The following is a 13,526-nucleotide window of genomic DNA, read 5'->3' on the forward strand; positions in this document are numbered from 1 at the left end:
TGCCCCAAAGTGGGGCTGGAACAAGTCTATCTGACTGTGACTCCCTTTCCTTCTGCAAAACCAGGGCAGGGGCAAAGCTCCAGCCTTGGCAGAGCTGTTTCAGACCAGCTCCTGTCTCTCTCATCTGTGAAACTGCACTAACACTGGGAAGGGCAGACAGCTGATAGGGAGGTAAGACTTTCAGGAGGGAAAAATGAAATGACAAGACAGTAAAATTAAAGTAAGTGCTTTTGTAAATCAATTTAGCTCTTCTAGCTTCAGCAGAGCAGTCCCAATTTACCCAAACTGAGGAGGTTACCCACTGGGGTGATGATGACAAATGCACCTCCTCCACCAAAGGCTCAGAACCACATGCACTACTGACATACCTATGCATTCTGAAAAAAGACCAAGAGTGACTGGGATTTACAGAGGACCATCAGGAGAAAACCCTTCTAAATGGTCTGAATCCATCAGTCTTGAGCGAGTTTTCTCACCCAGCCCTTCTCAGGCACTGTGCAGACCCATCTCCAGTCAGGTGTGGTTTCCAACCCATACACACACTGCAAGTGCAAGGGCTTAGACAAACTCTCTCCCCTGCAGCCTTCTTAACATTTGTCAAGTATGTTACAGAAACGTGGCATTCCATAATCACCGATTAAACTGCTTTTTCTGTACTTCACTAACCTCTGGATCAGGTTTTAACCCAGTAAATCTGTTTAGGAGATTTGCTCCACACCCTCACTTTCACCTCTTGATAATTGTGTGCCTTCTTTTCACAAAACTGCATAAAAGGTGAAGCTTTTCCTCTCTCTCTCCTTCTTCCCAGCCCCTTTGAACCATATTGAAGACCGAGGCAACAAACCCCATCCTAACTTTAAATATGACTATAAACCTAAGGGACTGAAATGACCCCCCTCCTTTACTCCCCACCCTCCTGTGGCACCACCACAGTGCTGCTTTTTAGCACTGGAAGAGACAGAAAGCAAGAAGACATTGTCTAAAAACATAATTTAATGTGGTATTTGGGTGGCTGTGGTCAATGACCAAATTCTTTTGCAGACAGAAACAGGTTTGACGTTAATGACACCATCATTCACACGAGCATTGCATTGCACAGAAAGAAAAGTTTACACTTGACCCCATACAAAGCAGCAGAGGAAAAAAACTGTTATGATCCAGTCCCACTTTGTGAGTAGTCCATCTGAAAATTCATCATCGTCATTAATACTTATTGATGAAAAAACGTGACCTGTTCAAATTCCGTGTGTGACACAGTCCAAACTCTGGGATCTTTTAAACCCTCCTGGAACCACTCGAGAGTTTCAAGCTGCCAAGTTCCTCACGTGACACACGAAACACTCAGGCAGACAAAGGGAGAGTGGGGGTCAGAAGAAACGTGGGAGAGTAAGGAAGGGGTTCACTTTGTTTCATTTCTATTTCGTTTCCATAAGGGTGAAAATAAAAACATATAAACTGATAATGAAGCTAAAGTAACCTGCGGAGACAGTGGACACCAGCAGGAAGAGCAGCACGATGGGGTATGGAATTGCCAAACAGCCCCATGTGCATCAGTGGCGGGGCCAGTTGTGTCGTGCCACTTGTGTGTTAATCGGGGTACAAAAGAAAGCCAGAGAAAGTGCTGTACTTATTGTTGTTGCCTCCGTGTGCTTTGCCTCCATCCAGCTTGACATACACTTCGTCCCCGGAGTCCAGGTGCAGCACCACGCTGTTGCTGGCATAGTCGTAGTTCTGGTCTGCGTCTTGGGCGATGGCACTGGCCCGCACCTGCCAACACAGCCGCTGGGCACATCAGCACCCCTATCCCTCTTGCCCAGCACCTCTATTACCCCTCCCAGTCACTCTTCCGCAGACCCCCAATGAGTCCTCCACGTACTTCTATTCCGGCCCCTCCATCAGTCCCCCAGCCCCTCTTTCTCAGCCCCTCCATCAATGCCCCGAGTGCCTCTTTCCCAACCCCTCCACTACTCTGTGTCCTCCCTCCTGCCTCTGTCCTCGGTTCTCCCTCTCCCCAGTCCAGCAGAAAAATTTGCAAGCTGGGAGCTCGGAATTTGTCGCGGCTCTAGAGGTGCACCCCCGCCCCGACGGCGCGAAGGATGCTCCCGCTGGCTCTTTCCCCGGGAGCGGCGGTGCCCGCGGGACGGGGACGATGGGAGGGGGACCCGGGCGGAGAGGACGCGCGGGAGAGCGGCGGAACCCACCTGGCCGTTCTTGCAGAGGTCGGCCCACATGCTGGTGCCGTCGCCGCCGCGCATGAGGATGTGGTAGGTGAAGAAGTAGATGCCGCGCACCTGGCAGGTGAACTTGCCGCTGGCCGGGTCGTAGTGGTTGCCCAGGTTGGTCACCACGTCGTCGAACTTGAGGACCTCATAGCCCTCGTGGGGGCTCTTGAGCCCCACGTAGAAGGCGATGCGCGGCCCGCTGAAGGCGGCGCTCAGCCCGCCCGCCGCCTCGCCGCCCGCCGCCGCCCCGCCGCCGCTCCCGCCGCCGCCCGCCAGCGCCAGCCCGGGCAGCCCCGGCTTCCCCGCGTCGCCCCGCTCCCCCGGCGGGCCCCGCGGCCCCGGCGGACCCGGCTCCCCGGGCGGCCCGCGGGGGCCCGGCTTGCCCGGCCGGCCCGGCTCCCCCTTGGGTCCCTGGACGAAGGGCGGCGGGGCGTTGGCGCCCAGGTCCTGCAGGGCCTCCACGGCGGCCGTGCTGCCGGGCCCGGGCGGCCGCCCGCCGCTGTACGGGTCGCAGATCATGCGGCAGGTGCCCATCATCTCGTAGTGCGCGCCGGTGTCGGCGGGCGCCTGCAGCAGCAGCAGGGGCACGGCGACCAGCAGCGCGACGGCCATGGCCAGGGCGAGCCCGGCGGCGGCCAGCAGCCGCCTCCTCCGCTGCCAGAGCCGGGCGGCGGCGGCGAGCAGGTCCTCCTTGCCGTGCGAGGCAATGGTGGCGCGGGGGGCCGGCCGCTCCCTGCGGGGGACGGCAAGAAGAGGCGGTGAGACCCCGCCGCCGGCGCCTCCCCGCCCGGCCCCCGCCTCAGCCCGCCCGCCGGCCGGCCGGCAGCCCCGCCATGCCGAGAGCCGCCCCGCTCCGCTCCGAGGGGACGCGGCGCCCCGTCCGCCCGCCGGGGCTGGGCGGGCGCGGGGGGCGTCGCCGCGGCGAGCGGGCGCCCGGCTCTACCCTCGGTGCCGCGGGGGGGACGGGCTCGCCCGCCCCCGTCGCCGCCCCGACGTGGGGGGCGCGGGCAGGGCGGACCCACCTGCGGGGGGCCGGGGCGGAGCCGCCTGGGGGGCTCCGGGGCGCCGCCGTCGTTGCGGTCCGCGGGGCGCCCGTCTGCCGCCGCCGGCCGCGCCGAGCGCCGGTGGCGGCGCGGCCCCCGGGCGGGGCGGGCGGAGGGGAGGGGAGAGGCGGCGGGGCGTCCCGCGCGTCCCCGGGCGCTCCGGCTGCGGGGCAGACCGCGCCCGCCCCGCCGTCACCGGCGGAGTCACTGCGGTGCCGCCCAACCTGCGCCCCGCTGAAGGCGGGACGGCCGGGACGCACGGCGCTGTCCCGTTCACCTGCCGCCTGAAGCGCTGCCGCCCTGCCTCTCTCCATCCCTTTGTCCCTCCGTCCCTCTGCCCGATGCCCGGACGGCGGCCGGAGCCCCGGTCCCGCCGGGGTGAGCTCCCTGCCGCCGCCGACACGCGCAGCTTTCCGCGGGAGGGGCCCGGGAAAGCCCCGGCCAGGCAGCAGGTCACCTCAGAGCGGTCCCCGCGGCTTCCTCAGGCTCCCCGCCTCCTGCCTCGGCGGCCCAGAGACGAGCGGGACAACATCGCGGCTGCATCTTGCTCCTCAACACATCCAAGTGTTACCCCTGTCCCGGTTTTCCAGAGGCAGGCAGGGCTTGCCAAGTGAAAAGGGAGCCCTAGGAAGAAATGCCTTTAGCGGAGTTCAGGTTAGGTTACAGCACGGTGCTCCGTAGTTTCCCTGCGTAATGACGGCTTCAAATCAAATGGGGTTTCCCCCGAGAAAACTGTGATTAATTGCCTGTGATTTTCCGAGTAAACGGTGGTAGCACAGCGGGAGCTCTGGCATCGTAAACTGCCTGCGGAGATCTCCCCTGGAGAGAAAGTTGGGATCTCACCCACGTGTCTGCGAGCGGCGGGTTAAGCACCCGTCCTGGCAGGCAGGAAAAGAGAGATACAGGGATTACACAGATTGCTTCAGGGCAACATCCCGGTGTCCCTCGGTGCGTCGGAAGGGTGAATTCCCAGCGGGCTCGCCGGAGCTGGAGGCAGCGTTTGGTCATACAGCAGGCAGAGCTGCAGGTCGAAGGAGCGAGCCGCCCAGTCTGATCCAGCGCCTGCTGCAGCTGATGGCCTGGAGGCATCGTATGCAAATTGGGACATACAGGCTTCTTCCAAGAGCTGTGCAAGTGCCCCAAAAGGACTTGGGACTCTTTTGATAGTTTTTCTTGACGTTTAAAGAGGGGACATCAAGGTTTTCCTGTCTGGAGTGCAGCACTTCAGGACCAGATCTCGTCTCAGTTACATCTCTGCGTACATCCAGAATTTCTCTTGGAGTTTTTCGGGCTTTGCTGTGCTGTTGATGAGATCAGGGTTCAGCCCTGTCCTTTCGAGTGTCTCTGATTATTTTCACCGACACTTATATACTTGAAGGAGGCAGGGAAATTAATTTTGTAAATTAAAGCCTTTCCCTGAGAATTGTATGGATAGCCACATTAAAGTAATTATGTCTATTTCTTGGTACAATGGAGCTAAATGTTTTAAGAGACGAGATTGTGAGGAAAACCTAAGTCCTTTTCCTCTCCTCTGAATTACGAGTTGCCTCCCACAGAGTTATTTTAAGCCCCCACACGTGTCTAAAGCCTTGTAAAATGATTTCTAATAGTTGTTTCTGTTCCAGCTTTAGTATAATTTTCCATATATTAACTGTGCCAAATACAAATAAATTCACAAATAAATTACACTGCTTTGCTGCTCATCCCTGCTTAAGCTCCTGTTAATTTCCTTTTTGTTCTGGTATTTGTCACTCGCTCTGTTTTTCCCGGGTATGTGAATCCTTGCTATTCCCCCAGAGCTCTGCAAACCTCCCTGAAGTAGTTTTTTAATCTCCTGTTTTCCAAAGGCAGCAGCCACACCGTAGGTTTTCTAAACCTTTTCTGAATAATTAAGTTCTTGCATCATTTGGACTCTATTGCAACGTCCCAATTTGTAGCAACTCACTTCTCTAATGAGGTGACCAGTCCTAAGTACTATATTCCAAATAGAGGCTCACCAGCCCGTTCTGCAAAGCCAGAATAATTTATGTTATTCCTATAGATGAACAAGGACAGCTGAAGAAGAAGAAATATATTCCAACTTTCTGCAGGACAAAATCGGCACTGATCTTAATAAGGAAGGTTGAGAATTTGAACAAGTAGAAAGAAAAGATTACAGAGATATCAGCAGTTCGATTAGGTGTCAAATTCTAGCAATTTTGTTTGGGAATTATTTAATTACTCCTCTGTGATGTGGTGAGATGGACTGATCACCTAGTTAATCCCTCGTCAGATTGCTTTAAGGTAAACACAATGTGACTTTAATGTATAATTCCAGTAGGATCTATATTCCTGGAGACCTGGAGTTATTGCCTGACTGATGCAATGCATCATGTGCCCCAAGATGCAGCACTTGTGATCCTTGAGGCAGCTGGTACTGAACTGACACCAGTAATTTGGAATATAGGCACAAAAAGGTACTTGGGAATTTAGATTACAGTTTTGGTACAGGCTGCTACTACTCTGCTGGGAGCCTGATTTGCATGTGCAAAACAGTACAAGGAGCAGGAAATTACCAAATCAGCTAATGAGGCAGGGTCCGAGGGACTGCCAGCCCTGCAGGGAGGTGCCTTTTTTCATTTGGGGTGACAAGTACCAGGGCCTCTCTCAGAGTCAGGCACTTCACCTCTTTCAAAAAATGAGTCAGGCTGGTGCTCCAGTGCTGGCTGCTGAGGGCTGGCAAGACTCAGGCACCTCTGGGTGTGCCCAAAGAGGGAAAAGGCACCCACAGGGCATCCCTGGAGAGACACAAAGGCTGTCTGGACCTCCGCATTAGATGTTGGCTGAGCAGGAGCTCTGGTGATTGCTGCTGTTGGCCAAAGCAATTGTTAAGCCCCTAAAAGCTTGTATGGATCTAACTTGAAACTTCTTTTTCAGATGTGGTGTGAGGATATGGGAACCTGACTGATCAGGAAAGCACTTGGCAGTTCATACACGGTGCCCCAATTTGGACAGGCAAAGAACCCAGACACTTTGTGTTGAAGCTCCAAAATTACAGGAGCACAAGAATTTCCATTCCTCAATTTCTTCTTCAAGGGACAGTCACCCACCCACCTCAGGTTGCTAGCAACCCTCAAGAGATATGTTCCATCAGATCCACTTTCCACAGTCATCCCAGACTGCTGGACTGGGCATCTCACAACTATTGCATGCACTTACATACGTATAAGGCGGTGCTGAGGACTGGGAGGTTGGATGTTTCTTCCACCATTTCACCATTTACCACATCTGGAACATGTTTCTAAAACCCTTTCCAATCTTCCAGGAGAGTAGTCTGAGACTTGCAAATGTTTGGTGTTGTGAGTTGGATTTTCTCCAGCTGATTCTCTAGGATCTATTCTGCTGTAAAATGCCCTCTCCCAAGAGACAGAAAGAAAACAATCTGATGACTGAAGGAGCTCAGGGATGAGCTTTCAAACCTGTCACTGGGGCTGAGCCACCTTTCAGGACACAGGCAGTTTGTCCCTCTGGAGGCAAACACAGGACAATCCTGCAGGCTGCAGGTGGCCATCTATATTTCTCAAGGAGGTTGTCAGCAGGGTGACAAGGAGGAGATCTGGATTCACCTTGATTTACTGCCTGAGAAAGACCAACCTGTGTTCCCTGGAGAACTGCAAAAATCTTCCAGGGCGCAAGATACCAGGGAAGATGAGGAGAGCAGAGGAGAGCATTGTATGCCCTTTGCATGAAAAGAATTAAAGACTCATTGAGCTATAAGAGAAAGATCAAAGGTAAGTATAATTTTTAGCTTAGTGGTGAAAGCACCTACCTGATCTGGAGTTTCAGTCTTCCTCCGCAAACTGGTTGTGAATTCCAGCCAGGAGGACACAATTCCTGTTCCAAAGAACAATACCAGCTGCTGAACTAAAGACTCCTCTGCACTTACTCTCTTTTCTCTCAGAAGGTTTATTTTTTTTTCTTTTTTTGCCTTCTCAGCTGCACATCCTTAGCACAAACTGAGCTCGTGAACTTAAGCATGTGGTTTGTTCCAAGTCCAACAAGAGCTGAACCATCTGTAACCCTGGCAGGATACAGCAGGATTCAGACTCACTGAGGAGGTGGAAATTCCAGGCAGAGGTGCAAGGTGTTGTACATTTGAAGTTCTTGGAGACTGAAGGTAGGTAGCTCCTGAGTTAGGTGCTTCTATGATTGGACTGGAGCTGAGAGAGCCTTTTGATTTCAATGCTGGATTTAGATATTTATATTCTGCTTTAATTCCTTCTTCTGGCAACTTTTTGGATTTGGCCATTAACTTGAAAATGTAAGAGCCATACCAGCTCAGATACCCTATTTAGCAAAAATGTCAAGATCAAAGTAAGTCTATACTCGTAGTTCCCTGGTATTTTCTCTTAATCTCCATCAATCCATGTCTTAAGGACTTCCTGAGCCATGGTAAAATACTTTTAAGAAGCTGAAATCAAGATTACTTTGAGTAAAGGCACTGTACCCTTAGATCCAGTACCCTCACCCATCCCAGTGTGTAGCTTTGTTTTGCTGTCTATTGTCCTAATTGATGGAAGTTATGGATAACATTACATTCTGATCCTCTGAAATGCTTCATTCATTACCTTTATCATATCATCAGATAATTCTCATTTCCAAAATTATCTATCTGGAACTTGGTGTATTCAGCAGCTAGTAAAACATAATACATATATTTCTTATACTAAAATGTTCACATTTCTTGTTAAAAGCACATTCAAATCTGTTAATGTTCAGAATGCATATAATATTTTTTTTCATTCACAAAATATAAAATGTAATGACACTGATTATTTTGGTTAATGGAGGGAAAAATTTAGAAATGGTTAGGTTTATTGTATTAGCAGCCATCATTCCCCATAAATATTGTGCACTTCTTTATGACCTGAGCTAGAGTTTCCAACGGGACTTGGTTTAAGAGCATAAAGCTCCATTTACTCCCATTTGATGGACCCCATGGGTACATGAGGTCCTGCACAGCAGCAAAACCATTTTCTTACACAGAACAAGGAGGGGAGCTGGCTCTTTTCTGACTGTCTGTAAGGCAGAGTTGCAATGGGCCACAGGCACTTGAGCTGCTGTAGCAATGCATAAATTTCTGTCCATACAGGCAGAATCATCCCCCTGTTCCAGCACAGTGCCCATTAGAGATCCTGCTGAAGGAGAAGCTTGCACACCACCCAGACAGACACTGCAGCTGCCTGGGCTTTGTTGGGTGTATCGATCCTGTGAACTGCTGCTATTTGCATTTTGCCACATCCACTTGCTGCACAGGGGAGCTGGCTCTCCCTCTGTTGGACAAATACCTTTGAGTGTTTACAAGAGAGCAGCTTACAAACCCCAGAGCTGCCTTCAGGGCACTGCTTGGAGAAATACCAAAAGGTGTGGAGAGGATCAGTGAGAGCCAAATGCCTTCATATTCCCAAACTCAGAAGAAATCAGCCTGTGTTTTCTGGAAAAAAAAAACCAAAACTATAATAGCAACTGAACCTTGCTTCCCACTTTTGCCCTTGCCTTCTCTCACATCGGGGTGACACCCTGAAGTTAATGCATCAAGGATTAGATAAATTCTGTGAGAACGGAGCAACCTCAGACAATGACTAAAGCTGGTGCTGAAGATGCCTGGTCCCAGCATCCATGACTGCTCCCGTGCCCAGGAAACTGTTCTGAACTCAGCTGATACCTGGCCCCAGCAGCCAAGGTGGTAGAAGAAACACCAAAGGAGCTCCAAGCTGTTTGGGAGCTCTCTGTTCCCAGAGCAGATTTTCAGTTGGATGTAGAGTAGGTTTAGAGAGAAACAAAACCATCCTGAAGAAACTGCAGGATGTGAGCATCACCACCTGTCAAACATCAGCTTTGAATGATGTTTTGCTTAGAAACAGTAAATTAAAATGAAGCTTGCCCTTAACCAGCTGCATTTGGGTCACAGCAAGAGCGAGTTCAACTCCCCTTTCCTAATTCTCTGCTTCTCAGTATGTGTTTACAAATGGCTTGAGGAGAAACAGGTTGGCCCTAGATTTGTCTTGTTCAATTTGTCTCCTCAGATAACTAATGCTTTTCCAGTGTGACTGCTGCAATAACTCTGCACTATCTATACAAATAAGCATCTGCTTTTTTAGTTAAGATTGGGCCTTCCATACAAGATACAAATAATTAAGTAATAGTTAAGTATATTTTTTTAACATGTACTGGAGGGTGTAGTAAGAGATCCCTTGCCTTCTGAGTACAAGGTGTGCACTTCATCAAGCTGCTCAGTAAAGTATGTGTGCATAAAACCAACCCCCTGGCAGGTTCTCCAGCTGAAAATCACCCATCTCTGTCCCAAGGTCATAGAAATTCCCAGTAGGACTCAGCTCTCAAGCCTTCTTGACTTCCTTCAGAAGAGTTAGGAGGGTGGCTGGAAAGTCAGAGTACTAAATTCAGTCCATTTCAGCATACCCCTTGTCTCAAGTCAGCAAAATTTCCATACCCAACCATGAGGCTGAATATTTCCATTCCATGAAAGGAAAAATTGCTGCAGGGAATTGATGTGCATGGACAGCTGGCTTCACCAGGATGAAAGACACACATTAAAAATGCTTTTGAAATGCATTTGGGCTCCCCTCCGGGAGTTTGCTAAACCTGCAGTCAGGTACCAGAAAGAATTTGTCCCCTTAAGGCGAAGGCAAGATTAAAATTAGTAAGAAATAATAGCCAAAGCCACAGGTGGGACAGATGGTGTTGAATGGACATCTGTTGGAATAACATTGAGTTACCATGAGAGACTTTTAGCCTGCATCCCCCAGAATTAAATGTGCTCCTCTGCTAATCAAGTAGCGTGAAGAGGAAGATGTGTGGATTGGAAACCCAAAGCTAAGGATGGCAGGAATTGGCTTTACACCTCCATCAGCTGTACGAAACACAGGGTGAATGGGGTGTGAAAGCTGGAGAGGGCATATGGAGGAGGTGGGGCAGATGGTTTGGCTCTGGGATGCTCTGCTCTGGTTTATTGGTGCCCAGGAGAGGAGTCACTGCTGCTCTGAGGAGCTGTGAGGTCTGTGCAGAGGGAAGGTGCTTTCTTACTCTCAGGCAAACAGATGTAGAGGTTTGACTGCCTCCTCTGCAGTAAGGGAAATTTGGGGTGTTGCAGAGAGGAGACAGAGAGCTGGAGACAAAGGTCAAGGAGAAGCAGTCCAGTGGTGTGGATCAGCCAGAAAACCTCCTGTACCTCTGAGACACCCAGGGAATAAATAACCAGACTAACTGTGACAACTGTTTTTGCAAAAGCCCTGCCGAGCTGAAAGAGTAACTGTGAGAGAAAAACACATATTTCTATAAAAATGAAGATTTAAATAAGCACCAAACCAAAGAAGGCAAGATGACTTTCTGAGATTAAAAATGTTTGATTAAAACACAGTGAAATTGTCTCAAAAATACGTAGCCATGTATGATGTCTTCAATATAAACCCAATTAAAAGCATGACAATAGGTTTTATTTAGAAACGTCCTGACCTTTCCCGTATGACTCTTGTCCTGCCTTCTCGTTACTTGTCATTCTCAGTCACTGTATCTTGCTTAAATGAAAAGTGTAAGCTCTTCAGGGCACAGGGCTGCATCTCTGGATTTTCTCATCCACTGTGTACAACAATGCATGCAGCAGAGACGTCCTTAAAACTGTTAAACAGAACACAAATAAAACAATTCATCTCCAATTTTGCAACTTTACTGAATTTCCTCACAAGAAAACAAAAATACCCTCTAGTGTGGATATCAGTAAGAAGCTGTTTGCTCACATTAGGAATACTCAGGGTAAATAATGATCACTGAAAAGCAGTGCTCTCCATGGTAATGATGTTTATTGAATGGCAGAGCAGCTCCTGGGGAAGGGCAGTGGAATCCCATTGCTTGGGATTTTGAGAGCCAGGATGGGCAAAGCCAGAGACTGCACTGCAGGGCTCAGTGCCCCGCTGCCAGGAAGACGAATGAGAAGCCCTAAGAGTCTTCTCTATTTGTTCTTCTATGATCCTTAAAAGAGAGATTGATGCTGACAGCATCCAGGTGGTGTGTCCGTGACTCAGCTGTCACGTCACTGCTTACGGCTTAAAGCCAGTGAGTCAAGGAATGAAAAACAGGTGGAAGGAGGAGGAGAACCCTCCTGAAGTGCTCACCTCCAGCCATCTCTTCCTGAGTGAGCAGGGCCAATTGCAGACACAGGGACACAGGAGAAGGAGAGGCAATGGCAGAAGGAGCGGCTGGCCACCTTCCTCCAAGGGCAGCAGGGTTGCAAGCCCTTCTCCACGCCTCATGTGGTGTGGAACCAAAGCCTGGTGTGAGTTAATGGACTTCTCCAAGCCAGAAGTGTCCATCCTGTGTGGTAGGTCTGAAGCCCACTGACTCTTGTAACTGTGCTCTGTGGAGAAAGGGCAGATGGAGTAAATATTAAATCCATCTGGTTTAGTTCCTGCTAGACAGAAAAGGTAACATCACCCATGTCTGGTCACATACTGTCATCATACGAAGTTTACTGTTATGGATCTGATTCCACGTGACACCCAAAATTCTCTTCTGAGAATGGGTCCTCAATGGTGACCTCAAACAGTGACAACAGACACTAATTTCTCTGCAAATCCAAGAATTCCTAGAATACAGAAACAAGCCACCTTGAACACAGACTCCTTGGTTCAGGTAGCTTCTGAGACACTACTGTCTCTCTGGGTAGGTTTACAAAAGCAATCTGCCACATCTGAGATCTAAATCTGATTTTTAATTTATTTTTTTTCACTGTCTTGATTTTAAGGTCAACTTTTTGTAATTCCCAGTAGCAGAAGGTCAATGGCATCTCCAGAAGTTGGGTATGCCAACACTTTCTCCGCCTTTGGGTATGATCAATGTTTAACTCATGGAAATCTCTCCAGCGATAGAACCATCTAAACCTCCTCAAGAAATCTGTTGTAATTCTTCATAATCTCTACCATTAAAAAAAAAAAAAAATCATAAGGAACTGACCTTAATTTCTCTGCTGTCATTTAAGCCTCCAATTCCTTATCTTATCCACCATGGGCAGAGAAAGCAGGAGATTCCTTCCCTTTCTGTGACAGCCTTTCACACATTTGACACAGTTGCCACTTTGCTTCCCTGGTCAGTCCACACTCCAGATGCTCAGTCTATTCCACATTTCTTTATCACTTTTTTTCCCTAGAGTTCTGTTCATTCTCACTGCTCCTCCTGGACTTTCTCTGATGGTTCACATCTTTTCTGATCTGGATGGCATTCTGGTCTACTCATGCAATTCATGATTTACCACTATTTGGACTTCTCAGCCTCTCCTCCAGCCTGCCAGTTGTTACCATGTGCTTGTAAGTTTAATGAGTGTTCCTTATCCCATCATCAGTGCCTTTACTAAGTAGTAGCAGCCCCAGATGCATGTGCTGGCTGTCACTTATCCCTGTATCATGTGAGTGTTGCATGGTTTGGTAGCTGCCAGGAAGCTTGGAATGCATCAGCACCCTTTTGTGCAGAGTGCTAGGCAAAATCAGAAATAAAAGATGGATTCCATCCCAAGAAATTAACAATCAAATTTTATTTTTTTTTTTTTTACCCCAGAAAGATATGGGAACTCCTTCCTTATCACACTTTGCATCTAAGGCTCGGTTTTAACTGCACTAAGCCTTGCTTAAGTCTAAAAGACTTTGTCTGCATCCCTCTTGCTGTCTGCTCACTCACTGCCTGCTCCACCTGGGATGCAAGTCAGGCAGCTCCTGGGTTTTCAAACCTGACTGCTCCCAGCCTGAGTGACACATCTTATGGTGACACATCTTACGGTGACACAACTGCTGCAGGGTCTGCAGGAATTGTCTGAAAGCCAAGAGTTCTGCCCAAAGGAAGGAAAAATGGCAAGGACATAGTTATGTGAAATGAATGAGTAAAATGCATCAGCTCCAAGGCTGCAAGGCAGAGTAACTGAGAACGTGGCATTTTGCACCACTTCTGTCGTGCAGAGTAGACTGATTTTTAGATGTGGTAAATTGTGGCACTGGTTGTGGCAAGCAATGAGACTTCATCTTATTTAATGGAGTTTTGATCTGCACAGGCCATTACCAAGGAAAGTATTCCAGCCAGGAAGTCTGACCATGTGTTTGCAAAGCACCTGTGACAGCAAAAGGAGGCTCTGCTATTGCTTGTGGAGCTGAAGAGTTAGTAACAACTCCTGTTTTTTATACGTGCAAAACATTTGGAATTAAGCACAGATCTGTGCTCTATT

At 49.4% G+C, this 13,526-nt stretch overlaps 1 protein-coding gene across 1 annotated transcript; it reads right to left on the reverse strand.

Moving 5' to 3' along the window:
• Positions 1-975: 975 nt before the first annotated feature.
• C1QL2 (complement C1q like 2) lies at positions 976-2,958 on the reverse strand. The gene is made up of 2 exons (XM_021548649.4): positions 2,202-2,958; positions 976-1,767 (listed from the first exon to the last, which is right to left on the reverse strand). The coding sequence occupies exons 1-2, from the start codon at positions 2,832-2,834 to the stop codon at positions 1,588-1,590; spliced, it is 813 nt and encodes a 270-aa protein (XP_021404324.1). The 5' UTR covers positions 2,835-2,958; the 3' UTR covers positions 976-1,587.
• Between the last annotated feature and the right edge of the window lie 10,568 nt (positions 2,959-13,526).

This window comes from Lonchura striata, chromosome 7, assembly GCF_050655825.1.
Source record: "Lonchura striata isolate lonStrDom1 chromosome 7, ASM5065582v1, whole genome shotgun sequence".
In the NCBI taxonomy this organism is placed as follows: Eukaryota; Metazoa; Chordata; class Aves; order Passeriformes; family Estrildidae; genus Lonchura; species Lonchura striata.

What these genes read in the sequence shown, in the direction of transcription:
- C1QL2 (XM_021548649.4), bottom strand. Translation starts at nt 2,834, where the DNA reads ATGGCCGTCGCGCTGCTGGTCGCCGTGCCCCTGCTGCTGCTGCAGGCG. An exon ending in ACCTCTGCAAGAACGGCCAG is followed by an intron (nt 1,768 to 2,201) that starts GTGGGTTCCGCC and finishes CTGTGTTGGCAG; the next exon opens with GTGCGGGCCAGTGCCATCGC.